At 43.5% G+C, this 13,912-nt stretch overlaps 2 protein-coding genes across 2 annotated transcripts in view; both read right to left on the bottom strand.

Moving 5' to 3' along the window:
- The window catches only part of LOC309374807 (uncharacterized protein), a 136,174-nt gene that overhangs the window by 85,970 nt on the left and 36,292 nt on the right, over positions 1 to 13,912 (bottom strand). The window lies entirely within an intron of this gene.
- LOC309373412 (DGAT1/2-independent enzyme synthesizing storage lipids-like) lies at positions 3,177 to 13,797 on the bottom strand. Its single transcript, XM_081917614.1, has 7 exons — positions 13,646 to 13,797; positions 12,857 to 13,231; positions 10,639 to 10,803; positions 8,929 to 9,119; positions 7,683 to 7,743; positions 5,800 to 5,939; positions 3,177 to 3,372 (listed from the first exon to the last, which is right to left on the bottom strand). Exons 2-7 carry the CDS (start codon positions 13,134 to 13,136, stop codon positions 3,268 to 3,270), a joined length of 942 nt encoding a protein of 313 aa, XP_081773740.1. The 5' UTR covers positions 13,137 to 13,231; positions 13,646 to 13,797; the 3' UTR covers positions 3,177 to 3,267.

Below are 13,912 nucleotides of genomic sequence, written 5' to 3'. Positions count from 1 at the left end.
TGGTTGCCATTGGTTTGATTTGAGTTAATTTTATAATGAATGATTTTAGAGTGTTGTGTTGTTGTGTTGTTCTGTTGTACTGTTTTATTGTTGTTAGCCGCCCTGAGCCGGGCTTCGGCTGGGGAGGGCGGGATATAAATAAAATTTATTATTATTATTATTGTTATTGTTAATTCTACAGCAGCATGTGTAGGTGGATTTCATTAACACCTACTAGGTTTGAATACTGAATCTCAAGTAATCATCCTCAGTAATCAATCCTACTCTAATAAACTTGATCAGCTACTTGTGCTCTAGCCATTGTCTAAGATCTCCAATACCATCTGTTTGATTGTTTGGTTAAATTCTGCCATGCTGATTTTTCTGCAGGCAGCTCATCAAAAAGCTTCTTCACTCGTTGCTCCTGCAGTATGCTTTGCTTTCTCAGTAGCTCCAGAAATTCCAGGAAGACATGCTTTGACATCAAAGGGTCTCCGGCTTTTGGTACATGTTCAATATTGTCAGGTGGGGGTCCAACATGCATTTGTCAGTTATGTCAGAGCAATACTGTAATCACATACACATATGGTGGTCTTAACGTTTATTTCTCAAAAAAACACACATGAAAGTGATATGAAAGTAGCCAAGACAAATGTGCCACAGAAGCCCACCAACCCTTGCAAAGGCCGAATAGGTAAAGGTTCTTTTGGCACGTGGGTGGAGGAAATAAAAAGGCACCTGTTAGGATGGGTATTGCAGAAGGCAGGAATGCCAACAAGAAGAAAACCCAGAGCCACTGATTGTACTTATGCCCCCAGTCCTCGTCTATGCTGAGTACTACAATGGCAACAGGAATTGAGGAGGAAAAAACTGCCAGGCAGTGGCATCCCCATGTCATAAGTGTGAAGGCAGACAGGAAGGCCCTGGCAGAGGGCAGATTGCCGTTTTATCAGTTTTAATTGCACAGCCTGAATTTGGCTCATCAACCCTTATGCCGCAGCTCCCACTGGCCAAATGGACCCTTTCTCCACAGTCTATCTCAACACCTGAATGTTTTAGAACGAAAGGCTTTGGACAGGGAAGCAACTAAGAAAATGAGAGATTGCAAAGGACTAGAAGGATCAATTCTCTTTTATCTTTATATCATTTTGCTGTTCCTTCCTTTCCTTGGTACAGCCTATTCAGGAGAAGCTATCTGCTTCTCCAATATGGAGGTAAGATGGTAGTGAAGGCAGCAGAAAGAATATGGGAAATAACGGCTTCAAAATTTTACAACTGGGATAAATCATTGCAACTGGGATAAATATTCAGATATATGTTTGAGGGAAGGGGGTTATTTCTTTGTAATCCAATAGCTGAGGGTTTTGTGGGGGAACGAACCAGTGTATTGCATGACTTCTACTTCTCTGGAGGTAGAGGGAGAGTGGGGAAGATAGTGGCAAGGTGGGTGTGATTAAAACACATCAATGGAGCCACTCCACTGATCCTGCTTGTTTGTTTATACCATGCTGACCTCGCTTCCAACTTGCCTTTCCCCCTCTACCTCCTGTTAAGCAGCAGCAATGTGACCAGTCAGAGGTCAGGTGAGCAGCAGTGCCCCTTCACACTCTGAAACTGCTGTAACCAATCATGGTGCAATGCAGTGGCATGTAAGAAAATGTCTCCTGCAGTTGCTATGCCTCCTTAATTGCTAGGTACACCCACACCTCCAACTATGCTGGCGTGGTTTTGAAATGGGCTGGAACACCCCACTAAGGTGATATCCACCCTGCATTGTTGAAACTCTCACTATGTGGGCCGTGAGAACTTCAATGAATGATACTATCAGAATGACAAGAATGGAGCCACTTCTGAATGAATACCACACAAAAATTGCAACAAGTATGATTGATTTTCCGATACTGTGACCAAATATTTACTGTATTTTTCGCTCCATAAGATGTACCTGACCTTAAGAGGGACCTAGTTTTTAGAGGAGGAAAGAAAGTAGAAATATATTATGCACAGAGTGTGTAAGCGGATCTCGATTTTCTTGCTTTAAAGCAAGCAGAGCAAGAGCTGCTTACATGGCTTCTGTCCCGCTTTGCGCAGCTCTCACTGTGCTTGCTCATCCCTTCAGAGGCATCCCTCAGCTCGCGACTGCAGCCTCAGCCGAGGGATCCCTCTGGCGTCCAGTGCTTTCGCTCCATTAAACGCGCAGACATTTCCCCTTACTTTTTAGGAGTAAAAAGTGCTTGTTATGGAGCGATAAATATGATATTTCCATGGCACAATCTATGTCCATGGCACCATGCAAATGACCATAATTCTGTGAGGCGTCATCAAGAATATGTACCTCCGAGCTCTATAGTTACACACCCAGTGATTTTCAGATCTAAAGCTTGGCCTTTGTTCACAGGGCCATACATCATCTTCAGAAACAAATGCCCAACAAATTCTTGAATCCTGATCAGTCTACTCTGGTATTCATAACTGAGACTATGGAAGAAAGAAATCAGCTAAGATGGGAACATGAGTCTTTCAGGAGCTGAAAGATAAAGGAGATAGTGTGTGTGTGTGTGTGTGTAATAGCCTGGTTGCAGCAGTCACTCTGGGCAGCTTAGAACATAAAAAACACAGCAACACATCATCAGTTAAAAACTTTCTGATGCAGGGTTGCCTTCAGATGTCTTCAGAAAATTGTGTAGTTGTTTATCTATTTGACATCTGATAAGAGGGTGTTCAACAGGGGGGGGCGGTGCAAATGTGGGGCGGGCACCAGATCCAGATTCATAGGTGAGTTGGCTGTTTTTGGTAGATCAGTCCCTTTTTTCACCAATTCCAGCTGTATTTTTGTTTTCTCTACTTTTCTTGCTATAAGTTTAAATGATTTGCATTACAGGGCTCAAATCTTGGAGCCCCCTTTTATAAACAAAAAAGAAGTACCACTGTTTTAATACACGTAATTTATAGACATTACTCTTTCACATGTAATATTATTTCATGTTTAGTTAAACACTCGCCTTCCTGTTATACTCTTCCATTCTGCCTCTACTAGTGCAAGTTCCACCAAAAGGGGAATTCTGGGTGTATTGCAGGATAGGGCAGAAAAGCACTTGTACGTCTTCAAAAACGTAGGACCTTCTGCACACAAAGCAGGTGCTGAGCTACTGAGCTAGGGACCCTTCCAAATAATTCATATACAATCCAGCAAAATACTGTGTATATCAACTTAGCTTTAATAACATAATTATTAATGCTTCCTGTTACAGACACCTTCTCATGAACACTGCAACTATTTTATATGGACTAGTTAGCTTTGTAATGGTTATCAAATCGTTCTGAAAGAGCTCTTAATATATTTCCTGGCCTTTTTTGGTGTTTATCCCGAAGATTTTCAAGTGCAATCTTCGCCTGTTGAAAGAAAACCAGAGAAATACATTGTGTTATAGGAATAGATTGCAAAATAGGTATTCACATTTATTAATATCTGTGAGGAAAAAGCTAAAGGGATCAGAACCAGAGGCAACCCATTTATTCCAGCTATAGAAGCACAATATGTGACTTCTTTCTGGGATACGCAACTGACTTTGTATACTCAGGTATGCTGCATGAGAGTCCTTGTCTCTCAACCCTCAAAAGTGGTTTCTTCAACATGGAGGGTTGGGCCAGAGCAGCCAGGGCGAGGAACCCACACTAGGAAACTGCTCATCTCTCAGTGAATCCAGCCCACTCTCTTTATGTTTACCAAGAGCACTGTATGAGAATGGCAGAGAAACAATCAAACATATGTGCCTTGGGCTGCTTTGTACACAGTAGGTACCTTGCATGGTTGTTACAATATAGGATAAAAGGTGCAAACCTCAGGACAACCAAGGCATAACCCCTTGCAGAAAGAAATTTCTTATCTGCCCCTTTAAACAGGCAATCAAAACCTGAAACTTGATGCAGCAAGAAAACAAGCAGAAAGTGCTTGGAGAAGGATCAGGCATACTAAACAATGTTCCAACCCTGTTCCCATCAGCCACCAGGACCCTACATGCTCCTCCCCTTAGCCCCCTCGCTTTGGGATTCAGATTCCAATGTTTTCCTGGAGGAAGGGGGGAAGTGTAACATCCCCTGCAGGAGCAGGTGGAATAAGTCATGCAATGAAATACCATACAAATGGTATCTGTGTTTGACATTGTATTCAGTGAAACGGCATCTCATATAGGAGCTTGCTGATGCATGAAATATAACAAATTACAATATATGTGTTGCAGGTTTAGAGTTGATAGCTTAGTAGTTGGTCAGGAATTATGGCACCGTTTAACAAAGCTTTATCCAATGCTCTCTTAAACACACATCAGTGTGTACATGCAACATATATCAACGTGTACAATGAATTGTCTTCCTCTTCAACCCTCTCCATATCCTACACTACAGTGGCTTGGAGGGACCTTGTCAGGCAAATTCTGGGGCACATAATGTTGGGTTGCCATATGTTTGGGAAATCACAGACTGGTCCTTCTGGGGCCATCTGGGGGGTTTCTTTTTTCAATTTTAAGGAAAGATCCAAGTTGGGGGGGTAAATTTGTGTGTGCGCTGTTTCGGGCTCCTATGTGAGTGGCTCTGGTTCTGTTTTGCGCATGTGGGCAGTTGGGGTGTGAAGAAGGCAACCGCCCCCCCCCCAAATCTCAACTTTCTGACCAATGGCCCCAAAGAAGGTCAGCTCAACAACTTTTTATGCAATTGACCAAAATTTTCATGAGGAGCAATTAGAATAAGATCTATTATTTGATTATTGATATACCGTATTTTTCGCCCTATAGGACGCACTTTTTCCCCTCCAAAAATTAAGGGGAAATGTGTGTGCATCCTATGGGGCGAATGCAGGCTTTCACTGAAGCCTGGAGAGCAAGAGGGGTCGGTGCGCACCGACCCCTCTCGCTCTCCAGGCTTCAGGAAAGCTCCGGGAGTGATAGAGAATCTGTGGGCAACTTTGCCATCGCTTTGGGACCCATTCTGGGGGCTGGGGTCGGGGGATGCTCGGGCTTCCCCAGCCCTGCAAGCTCCGAGAGCAATGGCGAAGCTGCGCACAACCTCGCCATCGCTCTGGGACCCGTTCTGGGGGCTGGGGTCGTGGGAAGCACAGGCTTTCCCCCACCCCCAGCCCCGCAAGCTCCAAGAGCGATGGCGAAGCTGTGCGCAACTTCGCCATTGCTCTCGGACTCTCCAGGCTTCGTGCAGCTCTCCGCAAGCAGTGGGAGCCCGGCGCTGGGCTCCCACGTCTTGCGAAGAGTTGCCTGCATGCCGAAGCCTGGGCACGGTGAGCTCAGCACGCCAAGGCTTCAAGCTTCGTGCAGCTCTCCTTAAGCTGTGGGAGCCCGTGCTGGGCTCCCACGGCTTGCGGAGAGCTGCCTGTTCTGGGGGCTGGTGTCCGGGGAAGCTTGGTCTTCCCCCGCCCCAGCCCCGCGCCTGGGGAAAAAATAATCCCCCCCTTTATTCCCCCCCCCAAAACTAGGTGCGCCTTATGGGCCGGTGCGTCCTATGGGGCGAAAAATACGGTAAACCTCCAGAATGTATTTTGTATGCTCAACCCTAAAATAGTGGGAAGAAGAAATCCCATTGCATGAGCAGATCTATCTTTGTACCACATAGTTTTTTCTCCATTTAATTGGTCTCAACAAGTTAAGGAGAGGGGAAATTGAGTGATGGGCACAAAAGTATATATAATGAACCCTATATCTGGTCATATAGAATGAGGAAATCAGTACGTACAATAAAATTTAGAGCTGAAAGAGAAACCAAGAGGAAAAAAAATATTCTGCTTTTAAATTTCCAAGTTTAGAGTTAACTTACTCTTTCAGCCAGCTCTACAGCTGTTATATTTGGATCATATGGGATGGGTTCTCCAACAAATGTCCTCAATTTCACTGGAAACCCTCCGTAAATGGGAAGCAACATACATCGAGTTTTGTCATACAGCCATTTTGTCAGCCCTGTGTATGAAATGGAAGAAGATTCTGAAGGAAAGCGACACCATATCAAATCTGAAATTAGTTGACATTCTCAGTGTTTCGCAATTGCAATAAATAGGAAGAGAGGAAAAGTTAAATAATATGAGTGCTTGGGAAAAGAGATACAGTGGTACCTCGGGTTATGAACATTTCAACTTACTTTTTTGGGTTACGAACGATTCTAACCTGGAAGTAATTTGTCCAAATTCTTGGAGGACTCTCCGCTGCCTGGAAGCAAACCTGGACGTCGGCGGGGCCTACAGAGCTCTCAGAGGCCTCTGCAAATGCAGGGAACCAAGCCCCGACATCCGAGGTGCCTGCAGGGCTCCACGAATGCCAGGAGCCAAGCCCTGACATCCGTGGTGCCTAGAGTGGTTCTGCACATGCCGGGAGCCAAGCCTCGATGTCCGAGGTGCCTGCAGGGCTCCACGAATGCCCTGACATCCGCGGTGCCTAGAGCGGTTCTGCAAATGCCAGGAGCCAACCCTCGACGTCCGAGGTGCCTGCAGGGCTCCGCAAATGCCAGGAGCCAAGCCCCGACATCCGCGGTGCTTAGAGCGGTTCTGCAAATGCCTAGTCCTGACATCGGCAGTGCCTGCAGGGCTCCGCAAATGGCGGGATCCAAACCCTGACATCCACTGTGGCTGCAGAGGCTCTGTGACTGAGCTCCAGCCGCAGGAGCTCTCTGAGGCCTCCACGAATGCTGGGAGCCAATCCGATTGTGATTGTGGAAGAGGACCCGGAGCCCCCTCCAAACAGTGAGTTTGGAAATAAATTTTAATTCTTTTCATCTAAAATACTGTCTTATTTATTATATAGTACAGTACATTGATTATTAGGGATCCGGGTGGCGCTGTGGGTTAAACCACAGAGCCTAAGACTTGCCGATCAGAAGATTGGCGGTTCGAATCCCCGCGATGGGGTGAGCACCCGTTGCTCGGTCCCTGCTCCTGCCAACCTAGCAGTTCAAAAGCACGTCATAGTGCAAGTAGATAAATAGGTACCGCTCCGCTGAGAAGGTAAACGGCATTTCTGTGCGCTGCTCTGGTTCGCCAGAAGCGGCTTAGTCATGCTGGCTGTGCACCGGCTCCCTCGGCCAATAAAGCGAGATGAGCACCGGAACCCCAGAGTCGGTCATGACTGGACCTAATGGTCAGGGGTCCCTTTACCTTTACATTGATTATTGCCATCATTTTATGGATCAATGGTCTCGTGAAATAGTAAGATTTGTGTTAAATTGCTGTTTTAGGGTGTGTTTTTTCATCATCTGGAACGGATAAATCCACTTTCTATTACTTTCAATGGGAAAGTCCGCTTCAGGTTAAGAATGCTTCAGGTTAAGTACAGACTTCTGGAACCAATTAAGTACTTAACCTGAGGTACCACTGTACAAGATATTCAGTCAGCTCTTATCAGCTCTTTGCAATCAGTCATAAGTTGGGTACAATAGACTACAGAATATGGTATGTTTCCTGTTCAGTTCCCCTCCATTTTAGGGTTCCTCCCACATTTATCGATTATAGCTTTCTGTTAAATCTACTAGAAAACTAAGCAAGGGCATGTTCACTCAGTACTGAGGCAGGCAGCACAGCTTTTACAGATAAGTGTACATGGAATAAAATCTATTAGTGAGTAGTAAATAGATATTCTTTTAAAAAGATCATTCTGTATTATTAAAATGTATATTGCCTGAGATCTCTTGATCCACCAAGGTATTTAACTCACTTGTCTTTCCAACGGTCCTGTATGCTTCACAAATGTTTTGTGTAAAAATAGGGATGATGGGCTAAAAAAAAAAAGATGAAACAAACATGAAAAGAAAGGTGAGATTTGGATAATTATTTTGTCCCAACCAAGCCTTAATTTTTGTTATGGACTACGAAGAATGCTTCACATCTGGGATTATAATGAGAAGCAACTCATAAATGATAATGTAATTGGCTTTAAAATTCCTGACACATCTATTCAAATCTCTCAGATGAAGAAAATTCAGAAGCTGTCCTCCAGATTTTCAGGAATTTAAGGGGGGGGGGGGGTAGAAAGAGAATTTCCTGGTTTGCCCTGAGGGGGAAAGGAAGCCAGGTTCAGCCAACCGGCCAGTGCTTTTTGGAGTTTGGTGGCAGCTCGTAGGCAATGAGCACCTGAAAAAGGTCTTGGGGATGACCAGGACTCTGAGGGTTCCTATGGAGGTCAAAAGCAAGTTCCCAAAGGGTCTGAGGTTCCATTTGGTGCTGGCCTAACCCGGCTGTCAAGCTGTGATCTCTGGGCTCCAATGTGTTCCAGAAGCAAGCTGCCTCGAATTTCCTACTCAGCGAGCAGCAGATTTCCCGGAAAATAAAACCAAGGAAAAGGGGATTTATTATTCAAGTGTCTTTAGCATTTGGATTTATTTGGCAAATTTCCAGGAGAACAAAAGGGGAGTCTTCTCTAGAATTGGTGACTATCCTGCATGGGAACCAGATGGCTGAAGCACTGAAGGAAACAAAGAAACTCTGCCATTGGAAATAAAAGGAAGGGGACAGGGGGATAAGAACTTTGAAAACTTTCTTTAAAAAAAAAAAAACATTCAAACTTTTATACTCCTCCCCCCTGGATTCAATTGGCGGCAGCTATAGCATCTCAGGAACTATTGGCAGACAATTTGGCTTTAATTGAATTGAGGCAAAAAGAGATGCTTTTATGGTTTAGATCTATTGCTCAGCAATCTGGTGAAGCAATAAGGGATAAAATAATTGAGGCAATTGCAAATCTTCTTGAGACTCAAAAGCAGTAGGGATTTACGATATGTAAAGGTTTGTTTTAAAGCAGTGTTGGGAAGAGCTGTGGCACTCCAGATATCATTTGACCCCCAAACAGGTTATTTGCCATCCTCAGCTTTTTGGGATGCTGGATCAAGGATGTCAACATATTACGGTACATTTTTATCTAGGATAATCGTGAAGGCAATGCAAATTGCACAAAGATCACTCACCACTTTCGCCTCCAAAGCTGCCTGAGCAAAACCTGTGCGTTTACCCCACATTATGCAGTAATCATGACTATACAGTGCTTCTCTACCTCCACCAGGTGAAATGGCCAGTAAACGGCCTTTCTTCATCATTTCCACAATTTCAGCTTTATTGTAAGATTTCAACCCGAGCACATAATAAAACATCTGCAGCCCTGAAAAAATAATAGAAGAATGCATTTTATGTGAAACTTATTTAGGAAATAGTGTGGATACAATACAAGTGTCATTATTCCAAAGATATTGCACTATTATGGATCACAAGCATAGCTCTCTGCTAATACATTTCAACTAGGATTTCATGGAGGGGGACTTTATGCTAATTCCTCTTTTGCTCAGAGGTTCTGACAGTAGGCTTTTTTTGGAAAGCACATTGAGTGGGGTTGAGTGCTGAGGTGGCCACTTTTTAGACATGTGTTCCTCAGGTATGTAATACATTCAGGTTTGCATTATGATAAAAATACAGCTCACAGTGCCTTGCTGCACCATCCAAACCTTCAATCCCTTTAGGGTGCAGAGCTTTTGGATATAGTAGATACACACACGGGGGGGGGGGGGGAGAGAGATACACGCATGGCACAGAGGAGACAATGCTGATGGAAAAATGCCTCCACCAGCTGAGATTGGTACACAGATATATGGGTGGAGGTTATATGCTGCATTAATTAACCTAGTGGAAAATCTCCAAACAGCCCTCTGTGCTACTGGGTCTCTTTGGACTCCTTCCTCCAAATGACCTTTCTGTGATGTCATAGTTTCCTTGTGTGGCTGCTGTGTGCATGCAGAGGAAGATGATGTGGGGGGAGTGGCAGTGGAGGGCCATGAACACTACAGCAAGGGTGCCACATGTATTTGATTGCAGTCACATGGGGGCATAAAAGCTGTGTGTGGGAGTCCTTGATTGGCCATGTGTTTGGGTGGGGCCATGTTTTCTGGAATCTGTGTGCAACCTTGGTGATAGGTTGGACTTGCTATGAAAGCCACGGACATGTCTTTGGGGCTTCACTTGGGCTTCTGCCCTTTTCCTTAGCTGTAGCTCCCACCCCATCCCAGCTGCCACCCAGTGGTGTCTGAATACAGGGATTTTGCGCAGGTGGTTTGCTAGTGCAGATGCTCCCAAGCAGAATCCTATACTGTACTTTGCATTCTTCTTTCCAGTAAGGAATATCCCATCTTTACTAATGACTGAACTTTGTAAAACTCTTTGTACTTGAGGAAATCATCAACTTAGACACCCCAAAGCCTACGCCTTGTCCTGTTCTGGTATTAAAGTGAACAGCAATTATTACATGAGAGGTTGTAGTCATAGCATAAGAATCAGATGACACATTATCCAGATTCCTTAGTTTTTAGATCTCTGGGGAAGAATGTAGACAGAAAAGCACGGCATTTCTTCATGGAGACCATTTCTGCTGACTCAGTTGTGAATTGGAAATAATTATTCATCCTGCATTTTCTCTTTTACTAGCAATGACTTGGTGAGAAAGTACCTTCATCTGCACTAACGAAACTATTTCACCTGTTGCTGCTATTTTATTTATCAGTTGTTTTTACCTGCTTTCCTGATGTACAGTTTTATATTTTATAGCATTGTTTCATAGCTTATAGCATTGTTTTATGTCATATTTTACATGTTTTATGTAAAAAAGCATGATTTAAATTTAAATAATTTACCTGGTATCCAATACGCGACATGATGCATTAATGAAAAGCATGCTCTCTCCGTCTCTAAAAAATATCTAGCCGCAAATAAGATATAGCCGAGAGACATAACTCCATGATGATAAATAATAATCCCTGGTCCATTAGGGATATGTTCTATACCAGTAAGTTCATAACCTGAAAATAATACAAAATGCAACAAAGAAATATTGCAACCATTACTGGAGGAAATCAGTGTGGTTCAGAAAAAAAAATCAATTTAAGATCAGGTTAAAGCTCTGTTATATGCTTTTGAATTATGAAGCTGGAGGAGACTCTTGAGAGTCCCATGGACAGCAAGAAGATCAAACCTATCCATTCTTACAGAAATCAGCCCTGAGTGCTCACTGGAAGGACAGATCCTGAAGCTGAGGCTCCAATACTTTGGCCACTTCAAGAGAAAAAAAGGCTCCCTGGAAAAGTCCCTGATGTTGGGAAAGATTGAGGGCACAAGGAGAAGGAGACGACAGAGGACGAGATGGTTGGACAGTGTTTTTGAAGCTACCAGCATGAGTCTGACCGACGCGCAGGAGGCAGTGGAAGACAGGAGTGCCTGGCATGCTCTGGTCCATGGGGTCACAAAGAGTCGGACACGACTAAATGACTAAACAACAACGACAATAAACTCCAGCATTCTGGATGCTAGGTTGTCAACCACACGGATCAAGACTTTCTCTGTGGTGGTCCCTTAATGAATGAAGGGATTTCTCCTCTCGTAGAATATTCCTTCCTTGCTTCCTTTTGAGCAGGTGGAAGCATTTTTGCCCAGTCTTTGAGTGAGCTAAAACTGTGTTTTGCTGTTTTCGTCTACTTTAAGCTTTTATATAGGGTTGAGCCCTTGAGACAGTTTAATATGTTGTTATAGTAATACTAAAGTTTTCTGAGACTATTTTAATTTAAAGAGTAGTATCCCCCTTCTGTATAAGAGCTATCCAGGGCCTGGAGTATATTTGTTCCCCGTCCCAAAGAGCTCCAGCTTCAGGCATCTTCAGACCATTCTCTGAATCTCTTTCTACCAAGTGAGAAAGCTGCTTCCTAGACACCCCCCCCTCCTTGACCATGCCCTAAGTAGCTACACGGTCTCATCCTTATGGCCCAAACTTGGTTTTAGTCGTGTATTTCTGATTTAAGTTTCAACACTTACAGTAACATGAGACCTGTGGGAAGCATTGAGAACATATAAAGAGTCCTATGGATCAGGCCAAAGGCCTCTGTATTAGGCCATCCTGTTTCCCACAGTGTCCATCTAAATAAGTAGCCATCACCACATCCTGTGCTGGCAAATTCCATAGTTTGTGTACATACAGTGGTACCTCGGGTTACGGATGCTTCAGGGTACAGACTCTGCTAACCCAGAAATAGTACCTCAGGTTAAGAACTTTGCTTCAGGATGAGAACAGAAATTTGAGGCAGCCTGCTGCAGGAGTGCATTGGAGTCCAGAGATCACAGTTTGACAGCTGGGTTAGCCCGGCAACAAATGGAACTCCAAACCCATTGGGAACTCACTTTTGACCTCCATAGCAACTACAGTGGTACATCAGGTTAAGAGCTTAATTCATTCTGGAGGACCGTTCTTAACCTGAAACTGTTCTTAACCTGAGGTACCACTTTAGCTAATGGGGCCTCCTGCTGCCGCCACGCCGCCATGGTGCGATTTCTGTTCTCATCCTGTAGCAAAGTTCTGTAACCTGAAGCGTCTGTAACCCGAGCTACCACTGTACATAGTTGCTAATTGTGTCTCTGTGAGGGGTAAACAACATTCTCCAGGTTTCTTTTGGAGAAGAAACATACTTAAAATGTGGTTTAAATGTATGGTGTTTATGCAGCCACCAGCTGACCCTTTCTTTTGTAATCTGTCTTATTTATTCATTTTATCATTTATTGAATTTATATACCACCCTATACCTGGAGGCCTCAGGGCGGTTCACAGAAACACCTTAGTTTCATACTTCATAAAATGCTTTGTTTTTCTTATTACATAAATAAATAGCCATGCCTTTATTTGATCCTTATGTAGCCAACCCAAACCTGTAGCTGTTGTGACTCTGAGGGGGGTTCAGAGGTCCAGTCCGGATTCACTGTGGCAACTATTGTTCCAGTGCTTCAAGCCTGAAATTCTGATCCTCAGTCCTATGAAATTATAGTGACTCATAAGAAAGAATTATCGCTATGAAAGAAACTTTCACTCACCATGCCATATCTTTCCAAATATATCTATAATATTAGCAAAAAAATTCCTTGGCTTTTTCCAAATTTTGCTCTCAGGACCAGTTTCTTGGTGATTATTCATCTTCATGTAAACATATAGCCCAAATGAGCAAGCACAGCCAACCAAATATATATCTATCATTAATGAACAAAGCAAAATCAGAAGCTTACGAAACCACCAAGGGTGAACCACTGAGCTCAGGTATTCTTCTAAATAAGGAAAACTAATCAAGTTTTGCAGCATTTGAGTAAACCAGCTCATTGTTTCCTGATCTGAAGCACCAAGCGTATGCCAATGAAATAAATATATGAAGTGAAATTTTCTTCAGTTGTGATGCTATTTCCCCCACTGTTTACCTGGAAAACAGAAAATGCAGTACATTGGTTTGATCTGCCATCCCAGAAACATTCATGAATACATGAAAATCTCATGCTGCTTAATATTTTCCTAGTTTTCCCCACTGCAACTTGCTCAGTTGCTGTATTGTGTTTCCAAGGTCCATCATGGAGACTTCCAAAATTACAGATATATGACTTCATCATTTATCTGTTGTAAAGCAAGCTCTCTCTCTCTCTCTGCTGATGCCTGCACAGGAAGTGACAAATAGCACAACTACTAGCACATTTGCAAATGAAGCAGGGTCCAGTATGGTTGCAAATAGAATGAGAGACTTTGATGAGATTCCTGCATTGCAGGGGGTTGAATAGATGACCCTTGGAACCCTTCCAAATCTACACTTTATGATTATCTGAACAAAAACTTTTACTTACATTCCTGGTAAGCCTAAATTGCCTTTGCTTCAGTCATCTCTCTCTTGAAGCAGCAGAAGTCTTGTCTGGTGCACTTTTTCGTAGGCCAATTTCCACCCCTATGGAGACATGTCCCTTTATGTCGCTGTTTAAAGAGTCTCTGATGGGTGTGCCATCTGAATGAGGAAATGAAGAATTGTGAAAAAGAGGGAGGGCTTAGGGTGCCTGCTACTTGGAAGTTGTCGCCATTTGATAACTGATAACTGATGAAATCACATCTACAATAGC

Source organism: Podarcis melisellensis (genome assembly GCF_964234715.1).
Source record: "Podarcis melisellensis genome assembly, chromosome: 7".
Classification (NCBI taxonomy): Eukaryota; Metazoa; Chordata; class Lepidosauria; order Squamata; family Lacertidae; genus Podarcis; species Podarcis melisellensis.
This window is presented reverse-complemented; position numbering and strand designations above follow the sequence as displayed.

Excerpts from the sequence above, each read along its gene's own strand:
- LOC309373412 (XM_081917614.1), bottom strand. The coding sequence starts at position 13,136 with ATGAGCTGGTTTACTCAAATGCTGCAAAACTTGATTAGTTTTCCTTAT. Across the intron at positions 7,744-8,928 it reads CAGCTTTGGAGGCGAAAGTG|CCCATCATCCCTATTTTTAC; the intron begins GTGAGTGATCTT and ends TTTTTTTTTTAG. Across the intron at positions 5,940-7,682 it reads CAGGACCGTTGGAAAGACAA|GGCTGACAAAATGGCTGTAT; the intron begins GTGAGTTAAATA and ends TTTCATACACAG.